This window comes from Dermacentor variabilis, chromosome 2, assembly GCF_050947875.1.
Source record: "Dermacentor variabilis isolate Ectoservices chromosome 2, ASM5094787v1, whole genome shotgun sequence".
In the NCBI taxonomy this organism is placed as follows: Eukaryota; Metazoa; Arthropoda; class Arachnida; order Ixodida; family Ixodidae; genus Dermacentor; species Dermacentor variabilis.
Window position 1 is genome coordinate 171892139 of NC_134569.1, and position 21950 is coordinate 171914088.

Sequence of the window (21950 nt, forward strand, 5' to 3'; positions counted from 1 at the left end):
AGCGGCCAATCATCGGTCAGAAAAGGGCCGAGTGGAGAGGCGGAAGAAGAGGATGTGTGAGGGTCGGCGGCGCGGCGGCAAAGTTCACAGAATGGCGCTACTTTCAAATTATCAAGGGGCTTTAGTCAAAATCAATGCGCAGCCCCCCACTACGGCATACATCATATTATTCAGTTCAGTTCAGTTTTATTCCCTTAAAGACCCCTTTGCTAGGGGTATTACATAAGGGGTGGGTACAGTTGATAATTCAAATATAAACACAGGTATACAGAAAAAATTGTACATGGAAGCTACATTTTCGCAAGTGCATAAAAACAGAAAGAACAACACGTGAAACAGCAGGTTATTGATTAGCCGACAAAGACACATTTTCGAAAAACGATATCGGGCAAGTGATTGCAGCTACGTGATGGGGAATGGCGTTTCAATCTGATGCTGTGCGGGAAAAAAAGGACGAAGAAAAGGTAGTTGTGTGTGAGCGTGGGCGTAAGACTTGTAATGGGTGCCAGTTCGTAGCGATATGCGTGAGGGTGGTGTGATGTATAGCTCGTGAAATAAGGAACTGCAAAAGAACTTATGAAAGAGGCAAAGGCTGGCAGTGGCGCGGCGACGTGCAAGGGGCTGTAGATCAGATTTTGCTCTTAAGGATGATACGCTTACGTCGTATGAGTAGGATGAATGGATGTGTCTGACGACGCGGTTTTGAACGGACTCGAGTTCGTTAACTAGATAGACTTGATATGGATTCCAGATGGGTGATGCATATTCAACTTTCGATCTGATAAGGGATTTGAAAGCTAGGAGTTTTACGTTCTGTGGGGCGTCACGCAAGTGTCGTCTCATGAAGCCAAGTTCGGTCGGCTGATGAAAGTATGTTGGAAATATGCGTACCCCAACTGAGATCACGAGAAAGTGTGACGCCCAAGTACTTAAATGATTCTACTGATTCTAAGGGAACGTTTACTATTGTATAAGAGGACAGGAAAGGGTTACGGCAACGGGTAAAAGATATATGCTTACATTTGTTGGGATTAAGAGTCATCAGCCAATTTTCACTCCGAGACTGCACGTTGTTAAGAATTTGTTGTAAGGTGTTTTCGTCAGTAGCATTAGAAACTTGATGGTAAATCACGCATTCATCGGCGAAAATTCGTATCTTACAAGATACGTGTTGGGGTAAATCATTAATATAAATTAAGAAAAGAAGAGGACCGAGAACTGATCCCTGAGGGACTCCAGAAGTTACAGGGAGAAGAGTGGATGATTTGTCATTTACAGAAACGAATTGGTAGCGATCAGTAAGGAATGCTTCGAGCCATTTGAGTACGTCACTGTGTAAGTTCAAAGAACAAAGCTTTAGTGGTAAGTGACGGTGAGGAACTTTGTCAAAGGCCTTTTCATAGTCCAGAAAAATAGCGTCAGTTTGTTGGTTAGAGTCAAGGTTTACATGCAAGTCGTGTAGAAACAGAGCTAGTTGCGTTTCGGTAGAGAAACCCTTGCGGAACCCATGCTGTGCCGAATGAAAAAAATTTTTCGCGTCCAAATGATTTATGATCAGGGAGTAGATGACGTGTTCCATGATTTTGCAAGGAAGGCTAGTTAGAGAGATGGGTCGATAATTTAGTGGTGTGTTCTTATTACCAGACCTGTAGATGGGAATGACCTTCCCCACCTTCCAGTCGTGGGGCATGGAACCTGTAGAAAGTGACTGCGAGGAAGACACAAAAATGATGAAGAAATATATTTTGTATTTTTTAGCAGTTTAGAGTTTATACCATCTATTGGCCTCGAGCTCCACGACTGGAAAAGCTGGCGCCACCGTCGGCGTGACGTGCTAGGAGGGATCACGTGGACATAGCGGCCGCGTCGGCTGCTTCGGGAGCGCCGAAGCGAGCTGAAAACGAGTTTAAATTCCCGCGTACGCTGCGGTCCTCATTTAGTGGCGAAATTTTCCCGCTTCGTGTGTCTTCTTTACAACGCTTGAAAGCACTACAATAGGTAATGGCTGTCTTTGAAGGCGCGCAACATGGAAGGCTACTGCTCGGTGCCGCAGGGCCGGACGCGCGTAACGGAGGCCGGTGTCAGCCTTGTTCACACGTAGCCGCAGGACAAGAAGCTGCGTGAAGCTTGGCTCGCGAAACATAAAACCGGCAAACAGTCATCGGCTACAAATCGTGTATGCAGCAAGCACAGATGCGAGGAAGATTTCTGCTACGGCGCCCGGTCTGCGATGTTCTGAAAACGCGCACTGAGACGCTCGCCCGAGTCCGCTGCCCGACTAATGTCATGACGGTTTGGTCTATGAACTTGTCGATGCTATAGACCAGAACACAACAGCCTCGCACCCAGACTAACCGAACGCATACTCTCGCACCCGGGTTGCCCGATCGACCGGCGCCATTTTGTACTGGGCTGCCAAAGTGTGTTCGCCGGCGACCGGCACACATGGCGAGCGTCAGCTCTAGGACTGCAAAGTGCGGAAATGTGCCCGTTCACGCGGATCCAAAGTACAGGAAGTCATCTGGGCATCATTGCATCGTGTTTGGATGCCAAAACAACCAGCGCAAAAGGAACAGGTTGCTTAGCGCTGTTTGCGAAGAGCACAACACACGTAGGGAATCGTGCCGGTGCGGTGTTTTCAGCCTGCACCGATTTCCATGCGCCACGAAGAATGCCAAGCTGCGCCACCAGTGGATAGCTGCAGTGAATAGGAAGAACTACCAACCCAGTGAAAATGCACGAGTGAGTATTCGATCTCTCTATATTTTGGTGCCACGTTCAACTTTGCGCCCTACGAACGTAATATGTGTAACACGCAGGTTTGCTCCGAGCACTTTCTGGGCAACAAGCCTACAGAGCAGAATCCCGTGCCGGTGCTTCGCCTTGGCTATAACAAAAAGACAAGCCTTTTCGTGTTTTTAGTCATGCAGAGCTCCCGACGGTTAAGCGGAACAGTTGAGTTTGCGGTTAGCGATACTTGCAGCTGGTGCACGGCATGACCATTAAGCGTGAACGACAAGTTGTAGGCCATAGAATGTTGCCCTGCTGGTGAGCGTTATTGCTATGAAAGTAAACCGAAGTCTGCTCGTCACGTAGCATGCGTCCACAAAAACGTAGACGACTGGTCGTCGCCGAAGGTGCTCGTGCAGCGCGCCTGTTTTTGCGAGCTGGTGTTGCAGGTGTCATTCGTGACGAATTCATTTGAGCTTCCTGAGCTCTAAACTGCGCGCGGGCTGTTATGCGGGGTAAAATGCAAGATTTTTCCGTTCATATAGCGAGGAAAATAAGGTGGTTAGTTATTATTGTATTTTGTAACTTTTGCTCGTTCTCGCCAGTTTTTTTATTTTACTGTTTTCTAAGCGAGCGCCAACAATCCGATATGGCCTCGCACAGGCGAAACAGGTCTGATACCAGGTAGCTGCAGTTGGTGGGGCTAATTTAATGCAGGTGCGGTTGTTGTATTGTACAAAGGGGTCCCTGATGATGCAGCTTAAAGTAGGGATGGTAATTTTATGTGCCCTGTCATGGTTTTTGCAGCAGCTGTACAACACCTGCATCTGTCATGCTGACCCTGTTATACGGGCTTTGACTGCACATGTAGTTGAGCATTATAACTACTGTAGTTCCTCATTTTCCATTGAGTGCAGGTTTAGCTTCGTATGCTGCTTGTTCGAGTGCTGTAGGCTTGTGTTCTGAATGTTGTACTCTTAAGTGGTTGCTCGATACAATTGGCCTGGTGTATTTTTCATTTTGAGAGGACTTTATATCTTCGCAACAGTTATGGCATGGGAAAGAACTACAGCCGTTCTTACTATAACATATATTTTGTTTTCAATATGCAGGTGGTGAAGGGCAGGCGTCTGCTAATCAGGCAGTCTATAAGCCCAGTCATACGACCTCGCCAGTTGGTTGCCAAACGCGGCCAACCCTGAATTGACCATGACAAACAAGACCAAACTGAAAGTGCAGAGGACAATGTTCTGCGTGCTTTATTAATATATGGCACCAACACAGTGCTGTATATTTCTTCACAGGTTACGTGCCAAAAATGCGGAGATATTACAGCTCACACGTGTTCTAGCATATAGCGCGCGGTTTGTACAAACGTAATATCGTACTTGCCTGTATTCGCTTCTGCAGCCTGCACATCACTCAGTGTGGCCATTGCAGACTTGCATGAGGTCTTGAAGTTTGATTGGATCGAGACAGCGAAAATTACAGGTTAGAAAAAACGCGACACACGCCTTCCGCCCAGCTGAAAAGCCCAAGTTTCGCTTATGCGCCGGGTCGCATCTCCCGGCGTGGCAGCCCAGACCTGCTACTTCGCGGCGCTTGCGATAGATGGCGCGACGAGCGCTCATCAATATGGCGGCGCGCTTTGAATTCACGGTGTTCTGGTGTATAGATACTGGCAAGTTCAGTGGAGTGGAAAGGCAGCGGTAAGAAGCACATTTAAAAAAAGCATGGCAGGTGGTCATGTTTGTGTTATGAATTAATGCACTGGATTACAAAAAAGTAGCAGCGGGAAATTGCACGCTGAGAACACCGATAAACATACAGTGCGTCGCGCAACTCGAGAAATAATATTTAAAGGTCAAAGAATTTAGAAGAAAAAGAAAGATCGAATCGTCGCGACGGCACATCACAGTCCCTGTAGGCGTCGAAGTCTCTACAATGAAATTATTTTTGAAAAGCTCTGATAGCTCGCACGCAACAATGGTTGCTTGTATACTGTCAAATGCTCATATTCTGCGGCCTAAAGCTCATGGCACGGTGCGAAAACGCGCGTGCGGAGAAAGCGAAACAGTGCGCGGACAAGCGTGTAGACGCGCAGTCGGTCGCTGCGAATCTGCGCGATCGCTGCATTGGGTCGTTCTATTACGCTCCATTTAGTTATACAAACACTATAAGAACATATTTCACATAGTTTGCTCTCAGCGTTTACTTACCTTTCACGCAATAAGCCGGTTCGGGAGACTTCATCGCGGCGACTGCGCACAGTGGCGTTCACTGTATTCGGTAAAGCGATAGCGTCTGTAAACGATTGTGTGCTTTCAGTTTGCCCAAGATTATTATTTAGACAGTAAAAAACGTCTCTCGTTTCGAAAGTACCTACAGAAATGTCCGGGAGAGCTCGCGCGTGCTGTTTTCAGTGAGCGCTGACAGCAAAACCTATGAGGAGCGCGCCGCGTGATCCCTCATACTACGCCAGCGAGGCGCTTCCGATAGATGGCGACTCCGTAACTCCTCGCCGCCAATGCCTGCTGAGGATGAAAGTTTAAGGTTTTCAATTATGCGCAAAACACCATCAGGATAAAACACCACGCTTGGCATGATAGAAGCTATGTTGCAGGGGACATTAGTCAATGGAACGTTATTATCATTAGAAAATACTGACGAAAATGCGTTGTTAAATATGAGTGCGCACTCAGTTTCAGGCATGATTTCACCCATATCATCGACAAGAGTTACAGTGCGTGCGTTACTTGGTTTGACAACTTTCCAAAATGTCTTGGGGTTTGTCTGTTAACATTTTAGGTAATGGTGGTTTTGGCACGCAGAAGCCTAGAATTGAATTTTTATTATAAATGAAATGCTTCCATATTTTAAATCGCTTCTTCATGCTTCTGACGCTTGTAGTATAGAAAGCATGACCTTTGAGATTCGTTCCCATTGCTTGGGTGAGCCGTCTTTGACGGGGAGATTTGAATCGGCTTATGATACATTAAAAGTAACAAAACTGAGGTATGTTTTGTTGTAACTGAATTGGTTCTAAATCAATTTTTGATAAAGTTATAAAATTACGTCAACGAGAATTTTTTTTTCTTCAGAGGCGTTCATTTTGTACCGTCAGGTGGCGAGAGGTCGCTGCAGACGGCCATGTTTGATGAGTGATGAGCTTCGGATTGCAACTGAAATACTAGTCGTATTCTAGTTCAGTCGCCCCGTGTAAATTTCGTTAGATCACTGTTACTCTGTGTTCAAGTTCAACGTGCCACCAGTGATGGATTAGTGGGTACACAGCGCAGGGAGTTTCTTGGAAGCTCCAGGACCTTCGTGGCGTCGCAAAGTAAGTCGCCCCGTTTTGCCTTGGGGGTTACTTGCCTCTGACATTTTCTCGGCCAGTTTCTCGAGCCCCGTTTTATTTACATACCGCAAGTAGCTGAAATAAATGCGCTGTAAACCTCTGTAGGCGGCTGCAGTCCCGTGATAACACCTTTAACATATCACTGTAAACATTTTTGAACTCGGCCTCCTTTCGGTCAAGACGCAGCGGCTACGGAAGTGAGCGTCACGTCGACCACGATGCATCACTTGTGTCTGTAGCAGCGACGCACGACGCTGTCTGGCGTCTTGTCTGCATAGACTGCCGGTCACGTTTGTCTTGAAACTAAAGTTCACGGCGAGCGATTGGACATTGTGCACCTCCCTCCTCCTCCTTCTCTTACTTCGCGTTTGTATGACGTACCTCGATTAATCAGTGACGTAAATAGGATAACGCACTCGAGGTCGTTAGCTTTTCGGGGATGATTCCCTGCCTGCTACTACATCGGTGTCATCTGCGCTGCCGATTCTCACACGAACCGGGGATGCCAGAGTCGGCGGCTATCCCTGACTGCGACTTCGGCCGAACGAACCGTGAAGTCGCGAGATCGTGACGCTGGGTGAGCACGATCTGACCCGCCTTAATCCGGGCAGCTGCTTGCTTGCGGTGGCCCCACGGAACACACGCAACGCTCGGGTCTTCGTGCGGAATCTTGTCAGGACGGCTTAGCTCGTCAGTTTCGCTGCTTCCGCTCATTCAAGAATTCCATCGTGGGGTATTTGGCTGTCACATACACACGGCAACGCCTTGGTGCGTTTGTATGACAAGCTGCGCCGTTGTATATTGGCGAGACCCGGGATTTTCTAACTCGGAAAAGAGAACTTCAAGTGAACAGGTACCATAAGTGCATATCAAGCAATAGTACTTCGTTGCCAAGGCATTGAAGCGTCTTTCTGGCCGACACAAAAATGCCAAAATCATTCATATAAAAAAATGTAAGCAACGATCCAAACACAACAGAGAAAATTGTGTATGAATTGTTGGTTGTTTCACAGGTCAGGTTTACGTGTTTACTCACTATGCTTGCTTGTGTTCAAGCAAAATATGTACATGATAGCTCTGTGTGACTGCTGTGAACTTGAAATTTCTAATGCCCGTTTGGTAAATGAACCTGCGTGCATGTTTTCAATCACTCATTTCTGTGATGTTTCAGTGCCAACGTAGAGGAAATATTGCTGCCATGCTAGAAGCCTGTGTTCTTACCAGTGCTGTCGATTGGGCTAATTAGTGTTGCATGTTATGTGTGCAGAGCGACCGTTACACGAAGACAAACAGGGCACGAGGGCAAACGCTAACTTCAAACTACAGATGAAAGCTAGAAGTGCCAAGAAACATCACAATGAAGAAAAAAAAATTCATCTTTGTGCATGGATGCCTCTACATTCTAAGGATAACAAATACGAGCCTTGAGCTTAGAAACCACTGTTGCCCTTGCACATCAGTGTATGGCAAGAGGGTCATTATTCTCACAAACTTAGCGAATGTGCAAGACATTGCAACATCTTGCCATTGCCACATGAATATCAGCTTCCAGGAACAAGTGCAGCAGCTTCATATGGCTCATTATTCACAAGCACTGCTCACGTCAGTTGTGGAACCGATTCACAGGAAGGTAAAAGACTTGCCAAAGGTGGGCAGGTCGCTGCGAGCGATGCCTGTAGGCATGTCAGAATTGCAGTCATCCCATACATGCACTGCATCTTGTGCTGCATAAAAAAGCTAGGCAAGAGGACTCAGTTGTTTTTTCAGCTCCAAGCTGGAAGAACAGGCAGAGGACAGCTGTTCTAAAGTAGGCAGGTGGTTGATGGAAGGTTGAGCATTGTACACGGTATGTAGATAGCATGTACCAAGCTGTCAACAGAATACCCTTTTCCTATGCTGCTGGCTATGTTAACGGGCCAGCAGGACTGTATCAGCCAAGCTTTTCACAGGGCTGCTAGAGAAGGAATTGCTGTTTTTTGGAAAGCATGGGCACGTGTGTACAGGGATATATATATTTTTTTTCATTGTCATGTTTCCTTGGTCTTTTTCATTGCTCTTTCAGTTTCTCGAGTTTTCGTGGCTTCAGTCGGTTGCTACAATATTAACTACGGCAGTTGGAAGCTGGCACTAATCCTCATATTTTCTTCGTCATCATTGTCCAATGTTGATGCTTCACTCATCAGATGCCTGTGGCAGCAAATTATAGAGCTGCACATTCACTAACATGTGTTGCTCTCTTCCGCAATGTTTGTAATGTTAACAGTCGTGTTATGCCTGAAAACTGACTTCTAGAAAAACACCAGTCCTTGCCTTGTAGGCAAGCTTTGGAAGCATTCTTTACCAGCTCCTTAGTCCTTTAGAGGAAGGCACATATTTTTTTTTACAGAACTCTTAAATTTTATTGCGTGGTATGGGAAAATGAGGTGCTTAGAAATGGCTTCCAACAAATTTCACTTCTCTACGCCAAGCTATATAGTCTTGAACAAACGTACATATTTGTCACTCTGACACCAAATAGACTTTCAGAAAATGGGATGCGTATGTCCCATTGACCCTCTATGGTTTCAATGCAGAATTGTTTCTGACCATTTCCCTTGTGAACTAAAGGAGGAAATTTGTGTGGTCTAAGTAAATGGGGTGCTAAGGAGTAGTTTGCAACTAATTACACTTCTGTACAACAAGCCGTTTAGTTTTAAGAAGTGGGACGTACTTGACCCACTGACCTTCGACAGTCTCACTGAAAAATTATATGCAACCACTTCCCCGATAAAGCACGCCAAAGCATGACGGACAAAGTGACACAGCTGAGGTCATAAACAAAATGTTTTGTGCGCATTTTGCCAGAGCGTTGAACACCGGTGGCATCGGCGCCTATTTCCATGTGTATGCTCTTGCATGTGTATTCACAAGGGTAAGTTTTGCGTACCAGCTGTCACTTCAAGATGCAAAAATGGGTGCTTATTGTGAGCTAAAGGTGTAAATCTAAATGAGGAATAACTTATCGCACATCTTGAGAATTTTCTTGCGCGCAGATGTTGGACTAGTAAGCGTCTCAACAACGAAAAACATATTTGAGATTTTGCACACTTGTCGTCAGTTAGTACTCATTCCCAAAACTGTTGTCATGTGAATTCTCGAAACCTTAATATAGAAGGCAGCTCCAAACAAATGAGATGAAAGTGCCCCTCTGCTGCTGAGAAGTGTTATTGAGCACACAATAAATTGGGGCGTACACGTCCCATTGTCTTACAGAGGGTTGGCTTAAAGGTTGCCTCCAAATTTCACTTTTGCCTGAAACTTGGGCTAAGTGTACTGTCCAAACAAAGGTGGATCAAAGAGTTACGATAAAAAATTGTGCAGAAACCATTGACAATGATTGCCAACGCAAGTGAATTACCCGAGTAAGCGAGAAAGAGCCAGGAAGAGCTATTCGCTTTAAGATGTACTTGTAAATGTAAGTTTTGTTTTCATGTCAGTGTAAAGAAACAAGAAATGTAGGATGGGAAGGGACCATTGTTCATTTGCACTGGTCTGTCCCGAGGTTCATTCTGAATTAGTGTGTAGCGACTGTCCATCATTTTGCTGTGCTTCGCTGTTGAGGTCATTGCCCCTTGCTCTTTCTGAGAACCGATATGGCCACTCGGCTAAGATGCCACCACAGCCACTCGGCAAACCTGCTTTTACTTTTGAATAAAGGGACACTAAAGGTTACTATTAAGTCAACGTAAACTGTTGAAATACCATCACAGAAACCTCGAAACGCTTGTTTCGTGCCAAGGAGAGACTTATTTTAAGAGAAAATGCATTCTGAAGCGTCCGCGTACCTCTAGTGCAGTTCAAATCGCCCGCCATCCGATCGAGGAGTACTGACATCATGGTCTCATAGTGACGTTGCGCCATCGGGGAGTAGAACGGCGTCCGCAGACGGCGCTACGGCTTTTCTGCGCAAAACGCGAACGCGCGGCCAGAAACAGAGCCAAGACAGAGCCGACAGCAGAGCGAAAGCGGGAGTATGGTGGCTAGCGGAAGGAGAAACGAATTACGTCCCACATTACGTCCCACGGCACACGGAGAGTCCGTTTTCGTTAAACTATAGGCTGCGGCGAGCTCGCAGTGTGGTCGGCGTGGTCTGTGAGAAGCGACGAGCCTTTTCGCACTCGCAACAGGGCATAAAAATGTGCGAATTGACGCAAAACTCGGCCTAGAAACGTGCTTCGCCACAGCCAGGGCTCAATACGACCCAAGCTGGCACGACCCAGATGTCGTTTCCCGCACCGCCACCAGGCGCCGCTACTATACCTCAAACTCCAGCGCAAGACGCCCATAAGCTGGTACTTCATTCTATGACGCTAACTTCGACGCTCGTCGCAATGGACCCTGACACCTACAGCTTGGCTCGCGATGGTGGGCTCAACTTCAGCGATTTGAGCACCGACGAGCGCGACCTGCTGCTAAGGGCTCGCACTGCCGGCGTCGTTGCGTACTACGACGGCGTCGACACCGGCTCTCCGGAGCGGGAAAGCAACGAGGGCTTCCCGCGACATCACATGGACGTGGCATTTTCGCTGCTTGTTCCAAATGAAAGTTTCGCGAGCCAGCAGAACCCTCACAGCACGACGCGATAACGAAACTACTGAAACTCCAAAGCGTGCGCGGCGCAGGGTCGAGCGCGCAGAGTCGAGCGAAAACGAAACCTTTCGAAAACTCATATTTCTGAAGGGTAACGTCAAAATGTTATTTTTTCTTAGAATCGAATAGACGTAGACAAGTAGCATTTTTTTCCGTCTTATAATCGAATGAAATGATATTTTTAATACGAGTAGTTGAGTATTAGTAACACAAATTATGAGGAGTCCTTTCGTCATCGGGCTAGTACCGGAATGTCGCTGGAGGGTCTCAAATCGTGTCATGCATTTACCTCAATTTCTCGGTTATTAAAGCTCTGTTCGCGATTATATTGACGCCTTAGACGTTCTAGAACATTGCTCTACCACTTTAACTTGAGTTTCTGGTAACCTTTAGTGTCCCTTTAAAGCCAGTCAACTCTCAATTCTCAACCTGTCAAAACATGTATTCCTTGCCTCCGCTAAACCGAGCTCCCAACAAGTGGTGACACAGGACATTTACGTTTTTTTTCTAACACAAGCCATGGATGACGCTGCCCCTACTCCTGCTGATAGAGATGGTGGATTTTATGTCTCCTATCATCACCACAGAGCTTCAGCTTCCCTGCTTTTAGCCCAGGAATCCCCAAGTTTGGTATATGCAAGTAGAGACCCATTTTAAACCCAGGCTAATACAGCAAACTACTTGTACATCGTCTCTGTGCTACCCTCCGACATCGCCAATGTCATAGACCTGCTAATGGGTACGCATTTGGCCACACCATACGACAACCTGAAACGCACAGTCCTGCAGGCCCTTGTGCCATCGCAACAGAGTAGGCTGTAACAGCTCCTCCCCGAGGAACTCTGTGACCAACGACCATCACAACTCTTGCTGTAGTGAATAAAAGGACAAAGAAAACGCTCTTGTGTCTGTCAGAGTGCCTGCGATCAGTGTCACGTAATAGCTTTGCGACCTCGATTGCACAAGACATTAGTGTATTATAATAAACCGTCATACTACATTTCATATGACAATTCAGTTAGAAGAAGCTGGTTTCCCGCAATCAGTCATTTCAGCAGTAGCGGAGGCAGGGCTTAAAGAGAATAAAACAGAAAACAATGTGGGGGAAGCTGCAAGGCAACGCAAAGATCAAAAACCTAAAGTTGTGCCTTATGTTCGCAAGACTTCCCACAACTTAAGAAAGGTTATGGAATGATATGGGGTTGAGGGGGCATTTTCGGCTCCCGGCAAGGTTGCTGGAAAAAGTACAATAGGTCCCAAGGATGCGGAGTAAAGCACATTGATTCGTACGTAGATTGCACTGTTGGAGTAGTATATTAGATTCCTCTGTCATGGCAAAGTCTGCGTAGGCCAAACAGGAAGGTGCGTGAATGTAGAGTTGCATGAGCATGAATTGCAAATTGGGAATAAAGTGAGTGGGCACCTTCCCCACTTTTTGGCGTGGCCGTGTAAGCCGATCCTGAAGGAAGTGTAGATTTTGTGTCAGGGCAAGATAGCTGTGCAGGAAAGTTACACGAATTAAGAAAGAAGGGATATGGTTGTGTCAGCGACACCGAAGTTTGTCTGCACAACAGTGAGATGAGGTTTATTTATGAGTGTAGTTAGGTTACCTATTTTTTTGGTGATTTTGTCTTGTTGTGCATGCTCAGCGTACCTATGTGATTATTGTGGAATAAAAATCAGTTGCAAGTCTGCTCCTGTCCTTGTTTGCTCTCTCTGTGATGGTTTGTTTGTGCAGTTAAACATGTTAATATGCGCCAGCTTGCCCAACAGGTTCCTCTAAACTAGCACACATCTGCAGATGTGTGCTTTCTGTTGTAAAGAGGAACATGTTCATCATTAGTGAACAGTTTTAAAGAATGACCTTGCTGTTACTCAGTGCGGTTTGCACTTTCAGTCCCTGCAAGCCAGAACAGGTGACCGTGTTGTGTAGTTCTGCTCTTGCAAACGTACGCAGACTGCTGGCAAACGTAGACAATGTATTGAGCACACGTCACATAAACAGAGCTCATTTCGATGGGAGTGCCGCCAATATTTAGGTGTTAGTGAGGGGCCACGTCGCTTTTGTGGTGAGCCTAGCCTACGCAGTTTCTCAACTGCCCCTGTCTGCTAACGTTACTGTAGATCTAGGGAGCAGCATTATGTTCGAGAGAGGAATCCAGGAGAAGACACAAAGCAGTTTACAACTGGACAAGCTGACCCAGGGAACTAGTCTTCTAGTGCTTGTTGCATCTTGCTCTTGATTAACGCCAAACTTAATCGCATACCAATTTGTCTAACTCTTCACCTTGTTACATTATGTTCTTTTTGAACACATTTGGAATTGTGAAAGCGAGTCCAGCAAGATGCTTTGACAGGCTTGTTGGTGTGTATTAATAATGAAGAAGCAGGATGAAACAAGGACACAGACACCTGGTCCTGTCTCCCTCTTGTCTTGTCCTGTTCGTGCTACTGATAATTATGGAATTGTGACATCGCATCACCGTCCCACTCAAAAACTTGCATAACATTTCCAAAGTGACTGGTGCAATTCGCCGTGACATCTTTTTTTTTTCTAGATGCCTGTCTGTCTTCGTTGCTTGCTGTGACTTTTGGGTGAATTCGTTGTCGGCATTTTATGTCAATATACATGCCTTCTCACGCACACACACCGTTGTGGCTTAGTGGCCAAGGTGTTCTGCTGATGAGCACGAGGATGCTGCTTCAGTTCTTAGCTGGGTGGTCGCAATTCGATTGTGGAAAAGTGTGCAAATCTAGACAATGTATGTTAAACCCCCAAGCGGTTGAATTTAATTTAGAACCTACAGCTGTGGCATCTCTCATATCGTCCCAGCGTTGCTTCGGGGCGTTGAACCATGTGAACCGATCAACAGCACCCGTCTCGCCATCTTCTGCAGGTGCCCCACTATGTGGGCAGAGCGGCGGCGGGCGCGCTGCCCGGGCAGCGCGGTGACGCTGCTGCTCCATCGTGAGCTAGGCTATGGACCGCGGCAGCCGACACATGCGCTGTCCTTCGACTGTGTCGCCGAGGACCGGGCGGCCCACTATGAGCTGGAGGAGACGGTGAGCATAGTCATGGGATAGTGGCAGAATAGAGTGAACGCAAGCAAGTGATACATGGGATCACTGTGTAAAACTGGTTTTTGCGCCAACGTTTGTGTCCAGTGTGAAGACCTGCATGGCGCACTTTACTTGGTTTTCAGACCGATGATCAGCCAAAAATTATCATTAGTAATAGTAAAATTTACTAGTAAAGCACTTTAAGAAAGTACTTGTGATCATGCGGTGTGTGTTTGCATTTGTGTGCATGAGCTCGTCGTGACGCCGAGTGGGCAAGCTCCTCAAGCTATATGCTTCAGTGTTTGTAGCTGGCATTCGACCCTCTTCACGACACTTTTCTGTTGCACTGCTAAGCTTGAGGGCACAGGATCAAATACCGGCTGCCACAGCTGTATTTTGATGAGGGGGAAATGCAAGAACGCCTGTGTACTGTGCACCAGGCGCACGTTAAGGAAACTCTGGTGGTCAAGATTAAAGGGGTGGAGACATCAAAATTTTCGTTCATGCGTTTGTTGATTCAAACGTAGCGTCATGCTTCAGGGAGCACGATACACACAGCGGGATTCATATATATCCGATAAATAATTTAATAATAGCATTATTATACCGAGCGATTTCGGTTTCGGTTTCTGGGCTCCGGGGGATGCTATGACGTCACAGAGGAGGAAACGCAACATGGCTTGCTCACGTGGGCCACAAAAAATAGTGACGTAAAACTATGCTACGTCGTCTGCTCGCGCATACGCGTGCTCTGCTAGCAGAGGTCAACAATTGGTGATTCGAAGTGCATGTCACGATTATTATAATTATTGCGAAGAGCGACAAGAACGGTAAGAAATTATTGCGGCTTGTGAGAGTCGGTGATTCATTCCGAAGCGCCGTTTAGCTTTGAGTGAACCGGAAAAGGCCTAGCGACGATATCGGCGGCGCTGAACGATGAGAGGCGGTGAAGCTGCCGTCGGTGTCAGATTGACCACTCCTCGGTCGCTGATTGGCCGCTTCGCCGTACGGCTGCCGCACAAATGGGTCCCGGGCCCGTCCTCTCTACGGCAAGGAAATCTCGCCGTTCGCGAGCAAAACCGCCGTCGCACGGGCGCCCGCGAACGGCAAACGGCGTGCGGCGAGTTTCCGTGCCGGCAACGTGGACGGGCCCTCACATCGGGAAAGGCCAAGCGAACGACAGACCGCTCCGAGCTGCCGAACTATGCGACTATGCGAGGAGAGAAGCGGACAACACGAACGCCGCACATTCCTGGTCGCTTTCGGAGTCGGCCGGTTAGTGTTACACTCACGCAAGGCAACTCGCCGCACGCAGTTTGCCATTCGCGGGCCGCCGTGCGGCGTTCGTGTTGTCCACTTCTCTCCTCTTGTGTCCGTGTCTGCACGCTTTCTTTGCATTAAGAAAGGATTTCTATATGGCTGTAGCTCTGTCATAGTGGAGATTATGCTCGGTCGCTCGGCTCAGCAGGCTCCGTAATCGGCATTTCATCGCTACTCATCATACGTCACGTTTTTGTGCTAGTGTGCTATGACGTCAATATTTTCGTTCCTCCTCTGTGACGTAATAACTGCCGCGCTAGCGATGGGTCTCGACTACGAGAAGGAGTTTTTAACGACTTTTTGGAGCTGAATTAAAATTATTTTGAAATGTTTGCAGAGTCCAATACCTCGTTCTGGGTGTCCTTGCATACGGAAGCAGCCTACAACATGCTTTTTATAGCCTCAAAATTTGGTGTCCCAACCCCTTTAATGTGAAGTTCCCCATTATGGCGAGCCTCATAATCATGTCACGGTAAATTTGGAGACAAAAGTTTTCTGTCCACACACTGCTATAGCATCGTCTGTTGATGCATATGTGCTTTTGTGTGTACGTGTCTCGGTGTGCAGGTGTGGTAACTGGTTGTATAACTGCACGTGCGCACATGTGTGTATGTGTTTGCATTATGTACTACATGCTTGGCACACGTGTGTTCTTCTGCACTGTGCATTTTTCTGTACCTTCCTCTTTGAGCATGTGTGTGTATGTGGGTTGACATGAAATTTCACAATTGCAAAACTTTGTTGCAGAAATTGCCGAGCTTCAGTAGACAGTTGTTTTTACGTTTTCTTTTGCAGGCATGTAATCTACCACAATCAGTTCGGTCAACGTTCCTAATGGCATTCAGCCCTGACTGGTGAGTTCTATTTTCTCGTTGACATTGCACTAGGTTAAAACAACGTAGTTAAAGGGACAGACAACTGTTCAGAATGTGAATTGAGATAGCCCCGCTGATGAAAAGAATGTGTCTCGTATTGACTGAAACAAGTACTGTTTTCCTCATTATATGAAGATTTATGATGTATTTTTAATGCCCAATGAATCGCGAAAAATTACCTTGGGCGGCCTCATTACGCAAAAGCATGACAAAAATAGGATGCCGTAGCATGTGACTTTTATGTGGCTCCTTGGCCATTTTTAAATATAAAAATGCAATACACTTAAATTTTTTTCTGTGACACACAATGTGCAGCTAAGTGTTTGATTGTTATGAATAGAAAAGGTACATGCCATGGCCGCTGAAATGGGACGGCACACGCTGTAACCCGTTCTTTGAGGCCAGCCATAGTGTCGCTGCAAGAACTTGCACCCACAGCCAGAAATGGGCACCACATTGCCCAGCTGCAGCAACTTATTACTGCAGCATTTTATTTTCAGAGCAGGTTAAAAAGTCAGAATGCGGGTGATTAATGAAAGTTGCATTCGCTACTGCAAAAGCAACCCATCGTTCTGCTTTCTTGTGGGCTATAGACATCATGCTCGCTTCTCAGTGTTGCTTGCATTGGGTCTCCTTTCTTTTTTTTTTTTTGAGTAATTGCTAAGATAGAAAATTTCAACCTGCAGGACTTCTATGCACTTTTGGAAGTAACCGTTGCAGGTATATAAACTCTTCCTAGGATGAGTGTATCCTTGCGCCATGAAAAACTGGGTTCTTAAATATCTGTTCTCAGTCCCTTGAAGATGTACAGTCGACCACAAACGTTTGCAGTTCATGAGATCTGAGAGAAAGCTGAATATCTCCACAGCCTCTCAACACAGCCTGGTATTCACATTTCCAGCCTCTGCTAATACAGTAAACCCTCGTGAACTCAAATTCTGATATCTTGACATATTGGTTGAGTCAGAATTTTTTCCTGGCACGGGGTCAACTCCATGTCTTTCTTGCCTCTTATCTCAAAACATTTTTGCACCGTACTCTGGATATCTCGAAATTTCGACTGTGAAAATGTTCGGAAATAGTTCAGAAAACAAAAGTTTTCATTAGGGGTGTGCAAATATTGAATATCACTGAATTGAATAGTCAATGTTTCAGTAATTCCATTCGCCAATTGAATATCTACTATTCGATTTTTCGAATGTTCGACATATTCAGGGTGGTGACCTGCTCAGTGCCACACGTCGCATGCGCCGCAGAGCCTCTTGTGCGAGATGCCGCCCAAGTAAATTTTTGACTTCGTTTCTGGCGGCAAAGGAGCGCCGAATGCGCCGCGGACAGGCTGCCCCGTGTGATGTGGTAGCGCACACTGCAACTGCGAGTGCTCCCTGACTTCGGCCCGAGGCAAAGATTGCACACACAGTGCCTGAATACCACAAGTTGCAGAATGGCACTGTCATGATCCACCCCGGGTAGTGAACAAGGGAGGGCTTGTGGCACCCTCCGATAGACGGACGCTCCACAGCGTGGTGGTGCTGAACGATCACTGACCGGCGAGCAGCCATGCTCGTTGGTGTTTATTGCGGTGCGGTGACCAATGGTTGCCTGCCGAGCTTTAGCAGGCCACCGAGCCTTGCGGCGAACAAACATTATGCCTGGGTGGCGTCACATGCTTGCTACACCCCCTTAACCCCAGTTCGTTTTTTAAAGAAAAAACAAACATCGATGTTTTAAATACGAGGCTCTGCATCCACCCTAGCTGAGTCGACGGTGCCTACTATTCAGGCGAGTAACGGTCTGGTGGCGTCCGCCGTCGAGTGCTCCGCCTGGGCACCGGTGTTGATGGGTCGGGTGTGGCAACGCCGGGTACTGCCTGGGCCAGCCTCGCTCCATCTGCAGGTTCCGTAGTGGTCGGCCTTGTGAGTGGTGCTGGGCTCGACACGGTCCAACGGGTGCCGCACCACTGGCTACGGTTGCCGCCTCCGAGGTGGGTGGTGCTCCGCTGGAAGCGACTGGTGCTGCCGCTAGTCCTGCTGCGGGCTGGAACTCAGAAGTGGCAGTCGAGGGTGCTGGCCAGGTCTCGAGGCGAGGCCTGACATGGTCGGCGTGTCTGTGCCACATGGCCCCATCTGGCATGCGGACGAGCAGCGATGAGGCGCTGGCAGGAGACACCACCTGTCCGGCAGACCAGGGTGGGCCAGGACGGAAGTTCCTGGCGAAAACTGGAGCTCCCGACTCTGGCAAAAGCCCGGGACTGTGGATCAGAGGTTTGGATGCAAGACGTCCAAGGGGTCTTGACCATCCGACCCAGCAGGAGCTCACAGGGGGCACGGCCAGTGACATCGTGGGGCGTGGTCCGGTACTGAAACAGTATCTGGGCAATCCGAGTCCGGAAATCCCCAGTCTGGCTCTTCTTGAGCTTGTCTTTGATGGTTTGCACCACCCGCTCGGCTGCACCATTTGAAGCATGGTGGTACGGTGGAACCATCATCCGGCGGATTCCGTTCTTCGACAGCCAGGCCAAGTACTCTGCGCTGGCGTAGGCAGGACCATTGTGGGAGACGACGACATCCGGAAACCTCTGGGCGGCGAAGACCTGTTGTAGCGCTGCAATGGTCGCGATGCTGATGGAGTGGTGACAGGTAGAACCTCCACCCACTTCGAAAAGGCGTCCACCACCACCAGGAAGTAATGGCCCTTGAAGGGTCCCCCAAAATCCACATGTGGGCGGGACCAGGGTCTCTGTGAAAACGGCCAGGGGGTGATCTCCACATGATGCGAAGCTCGCTGATGCTCCTGGCAGATTTGGCAGCTCTGCACCAAGTGAGCAATGTCCTGGTCCAGGCCAGGCCATCAAACATGGGACCGGGCCACCATCTTGGCCTTTTCTACGCCAGGATGACCTGCGTGCAGCAACTGCAGAACCCTGGATTGGAGACTTTGTGGGATCACCACCCTAGAACCCCACAGTAGGCAGCCCTGCTGCAAGCTCAGCTCAGCGGCCTTGTGGCTATAGGCCTGTTGCACCAATTCCCCTCCACGGGACACCGCTTTGGCCACCTGAGACAGGACCGGATCCCGGCTGGTTGCTTGAGATACCGCAGATCTGGAGAACACCTCCGGGTACGCGTGTTCCAGCATGAACACTTCTGCAGGTTCTTGAACAGGGGCAGGCGGCTCAGGGCATCAGCAGGTCCCAGGTCCTTTCCCGGACGGTAAACCAGCTGGTAACTGTAAGCTGCCAGCCTCAAGGCCCAGTGTACCACCCAAGGTGATGCTTGCACAGGAACTGCCTTGTCGGGCCCCAGCAGCCCCAACAGCGGCTTGTGGTCCGTGGCCGCCTCGAACTTCCGGCCCCACAGATACTGATGGAAGCATTCGACACCGAACATGAGGGCCAAACCTTCCTTGTCCAGCTGGCTGTAACATTGCCCTGCAGCATGAAGCCGTCAAGAAGCAAACGACACAGGGTGTTCCTGGCCATCTTTGTCCCGGTGTGCCAGGACGGCTCCCACACCGTACGGCGACGCATCTACGGTAAGGACAACAGGCTTAGCAGGATTGAAGTGCACCAGCACTGGAGCCTTGGTGATTAGCTGCTTGCTGCGCTGGAAGGCCTGGTCCTGCTCCTTCTTCCAGACCCATTGTTGACCATCTCAAAGCAGAAGATGGAGCGGCTGTAGATGGTGCGACAGGTTCGGCAGAAAACTCCTGTAGAAGTTGATGAGGCCCAGGTAGCTCTGAAGCTCCTTCTTGTTCTGGGGCTTAGGTGCCTTGAGCACAGCATCAACTATGCGGGGAGCCGGGGCTAGGCCTACCTGGGAAATGACATGTCCCAAGTACTCAACGCTGGGGGCTAGGAAAGCACACTTTTCCAGCTTGAGCTTGTGGCTGGCGTCCTGCAGTCGTGCCAGGACGTTGTAGAGGTTCTGCAGCTGGTCCCCGTCGTCGCTGCCAGTAACCAGGATGTCGTCCAAGTACACCGCCACGTGCCTCATGCCCCTGAAAAGGTTGTCCATCTCCCTCTGAAATATGGCTGGGGCCAAGGCCACCCCAAACAGTAAGCGCGTGTACTGAAAGAGTCCCAAAGTTATCGATATAGTGACATATTCCGGGAGGCATCCTGAAGCACCAGCTGCTGGTAAGCATCTCTGAGGTCGAGCTTGGTAAACTTCTGCCCACCGGACAATGCTGACCAGAGATCTTCAATCCGGGGCAGCGGGTACTTCTCGACGGTAGCGATGGGGTTGATGGTAACTTTGAAATCCCCGCAGATCCTGACACTGCCATCTCGCTTGAGGACTGGCACGATGGGAGCGGCCCATCAAATGTCTTTACGGGCACCAGGATGCCCTCTCGCTGTAACCGCTGCAGCTCCTGGGTAACCCCGTCCTTCAGGGCGAACAGCAGTGGGCGAGGCTTGAAAAAACGTGGCCGGGCTCCCTCAGGTACATAGATGCCAGCCGTCGTGCCGGCAAATGTGCCCACCCCTGGCTGGAAGAGGGACTTGAACTCTGTCAGGAGGCTGGGGACGTCTTGCACCACATGCAGGCTGGCTTCCTGGTACTCTGGCGGACGAACGCCCAGTGCTTGAATCCAGTTTCGGCCAAGCAGCGTCGGCGATGACCCCTTCGTTAAGTAAAGGGGAAGGGTTGCCTCCCTGTCGCCAAAGCGAACGCTGACCTGTGCCTGACCCTGGACCTGGGAGAGTTGCCCAGAGTAGCTGCGCAGCATCACGCCCAAAGTCTCGACGGACACGCCAGGGAGAGTACGCTTGCAAGAGCTTCCCAGCCATTACAGACACGCTGGCCCCTGTGTCCAGCTCCATGGAAATGGGGTGCCCGCAGATTTCGACGGTCAGCATGTACGGCGGCACAGACGATGGTACAAAGCCTGTGTGCCACATGTCGAAAATCGGCGGGTCCTCGGCCACGACGTGGAGCCTGGCCGACGAAGAACTTGAGCTTGCTGCCGCATGCCTCCGCCGCGTACCCTTGCGACGGCTACCCTGGCCGCGGGCTTGTGTTGTACCTGGGCTTGAATCAGGCTGCTGCTTGCTGTTTGTCCTCCCCCTTTGGCATACACGTGTCAGGTGCCCAGTTTTCCCGCTTGTAAAGCATTGTGCTTGAGAGAACTGGCACTGTGAAGGGGAGTGGGCACCACCACAGCGACTGCAGGTACTGCTATAAGGCTAGTAGCGCAGCTCAGGACGAGCAAAAAAGGAAATAGGTAGGGGTAATCAAAGGGAGCGGAAAACAGGGTGAGCGCTAACTTCCAACTGAGGTTTATTTCGTGACACAAGACTACTTATACATTCGCAAACCATGTGACATCAACAAAGAAAACCAAGCAAGAAAACCGATAGCAACCAAGTGGCAACACATTCATACAGCCTGTGGCTGCAGTCGGAGATACGCCAATTCATTTCTTGATAATGATAATGAGGGTGAGCTTACACATGCATGGCCCAGACCAATGATAGCCTTTGCTTCGATGATTTCTCTTGTGAGCTGATTACGACTGCGACCAAGAATGACGCATTCCTCTAAGACAGGTTCGCAACTACACGTTTTGCAGTGCTGCGCGAGAAACCCCCCAGCTGTAATACAATTCTTGGCATTGTAACCATGCTCGCGCAGCCTGTTATTCAGGCATCGGCCAGTTTGACCAACGTAACGTTTTCCGCACTTGAGTGGAAAAGAATAAACAACACAATGTGCGCAATTAACAAACTTATTTTTGTGGTTCTTGTCGCAGGAAAGAGGAGCTACCTTATTCGGATTAGTGAGTTTGCAAATCCTCATGAGCTTATTGGGGGCAGAAAATACTACACGAACATTCGCTCACTGGGCGATTTTCTTAAGATTATGTGAGACGGTGTGAATATAAGGGATGACGCTAGTCCTACCCCGAGTAGTTACAGGATTATCTGCGTGCTGGTTGTCTTTTCTACACTGTCTAAGAATTCGTTCTGCTATTGA

The 21950-nt window shown here is 48.6% G+C and overlaps 1 protein-coding gene across 5 annotated transcripts in view; it reads left to right on the top strand.

Moving 5' to 3' along the window:
* Positions 1-5864: 5864 nt before the first annotated feature.
* LOC142572949 (activating molecule in BECN1-regulated autophagy protein 1A-like) overlaps positions 5865-21950 on the top strand; it is a 120037-nt gene continuing 103951 nt past the window's right edge. For all 5 annotated transcript variants that reach the window (XR_012826175.1, XM_075682415.1, XM_075682417.1 and 2 more), the window contains exons 1-3: positions 5865-6070; positions 13615-13780; positions 15893-15951. Coding sequence is in view for 4 of the 5 variants with exons in the window: in XM_075682415.1 (XP_075538530.1) it covers positions 13625-13780; positions 15893-15951 (215 nt within the window). In the remaining variant the exon portion in view is untranslated. The remainder of the gene's footprint in view (positions 6071-13614; positions 13781-15892; positions 15952-21950) is intronic.